Raw genomic sequence first — 763 nt, 5'->3', positions numbered from 1 at the left:
GGGGGGGGGGGGCAGAGAGCAGGGATAAGACCTCTTTTCGTATATATAAACAAGGTATTAGTGCTAGTCTAAACGAACACGAAAACAGACTGACAGACATGCAAAAAAAAAGAAAAAAAATCATGAACGATAACAACAAACACCACACTAACAAAACACAAAGAGAACGTAAGTAATAGAGTCGGGTTTTCCTTCTACCAGATCGTGCGTAGGTCGTGACCGCGTCGGCCACCTGACCTTGGCTGACACCAGTTGGCTCACCCCCCACCCTGTGAATCCGCTCAACGTCGGTCAGTACGTGAACAACCGGACAGCTGGTAAGTGATGAAATGGTCGGTTATTATTTATATATTGGCATGGTTTTGCCCTCATGGGTGTGGATCCGCGCATTTTTCTTTCATTTTATTCCAGCACGAAATAGAACACCAGGATCTTATGGTTAAAGATTCCGCATGTATACATAATAACAGAACCAATAGCCTTATTTAGTCCACAAACGAAGCCGATAATTGGCCTTTTAACCCTCTTTCCCTTCCCCCTCCAGGGCGGCCGAGCAACGTGGCGTACCAGGAGGTGACGGTGAGGCCCGGGGAGGTGGCTCTCGAGGACAGGCACCTCCTGCCCAACCTGTGGTACTCCCCCCCTGCGGACGTGCCCGTGGCCGATCTGCCCTTCCGCCTCGTGGCCCTGGTGGCCACGCGGGACGTGGCGCCCGGCGAGGAGCTCTTCTCCGATTACTTCACGGTCGTTCACTGAGCGCCAA

At 51.9% G+C, this 763-nt stretch overlaps 1 protein-coding gene across 1 annotated transcript in view; it reads left to right on the top strand.

Moving 5' to 3' along the window:
* The window catches only part of LOC119586248 (SET domain-containing protein 9-like), a gene marked incomplete at both ends in the record, with an annotated part of 1,320 nt that extends 557 nt beyond the window's left edge, over positions 1-763 (top strand). Inside the window, 2 exon segments of the mRNA XM_037934950.1 lie at positions 202-317; positions 545-763. Coding sequence (XP_037790878.1) covers positions 202-317; positions 545-756 — 328 coding nt within the window.

The sequence above is a fragment of the Penaeus monodon genome, chromosome 21 (assembly GCF_015228065.2).
Source record: "Penaeus monodon isolate SGIC_2016 chromosome 21, NSTDA_Pmon_1, whole genome shotgun sequence".
NCBI lineage: Eukaryota > Metazoa > Arthropoda > Malacostraca > Decapoda > Penaeidae > Penaeus > Penaeus monodon.
The sequence above is the reverse complement of the archived record's forward strand: the minus strand, read 5'-3'. Positions and strand labels throughout refer to the sequence as shown.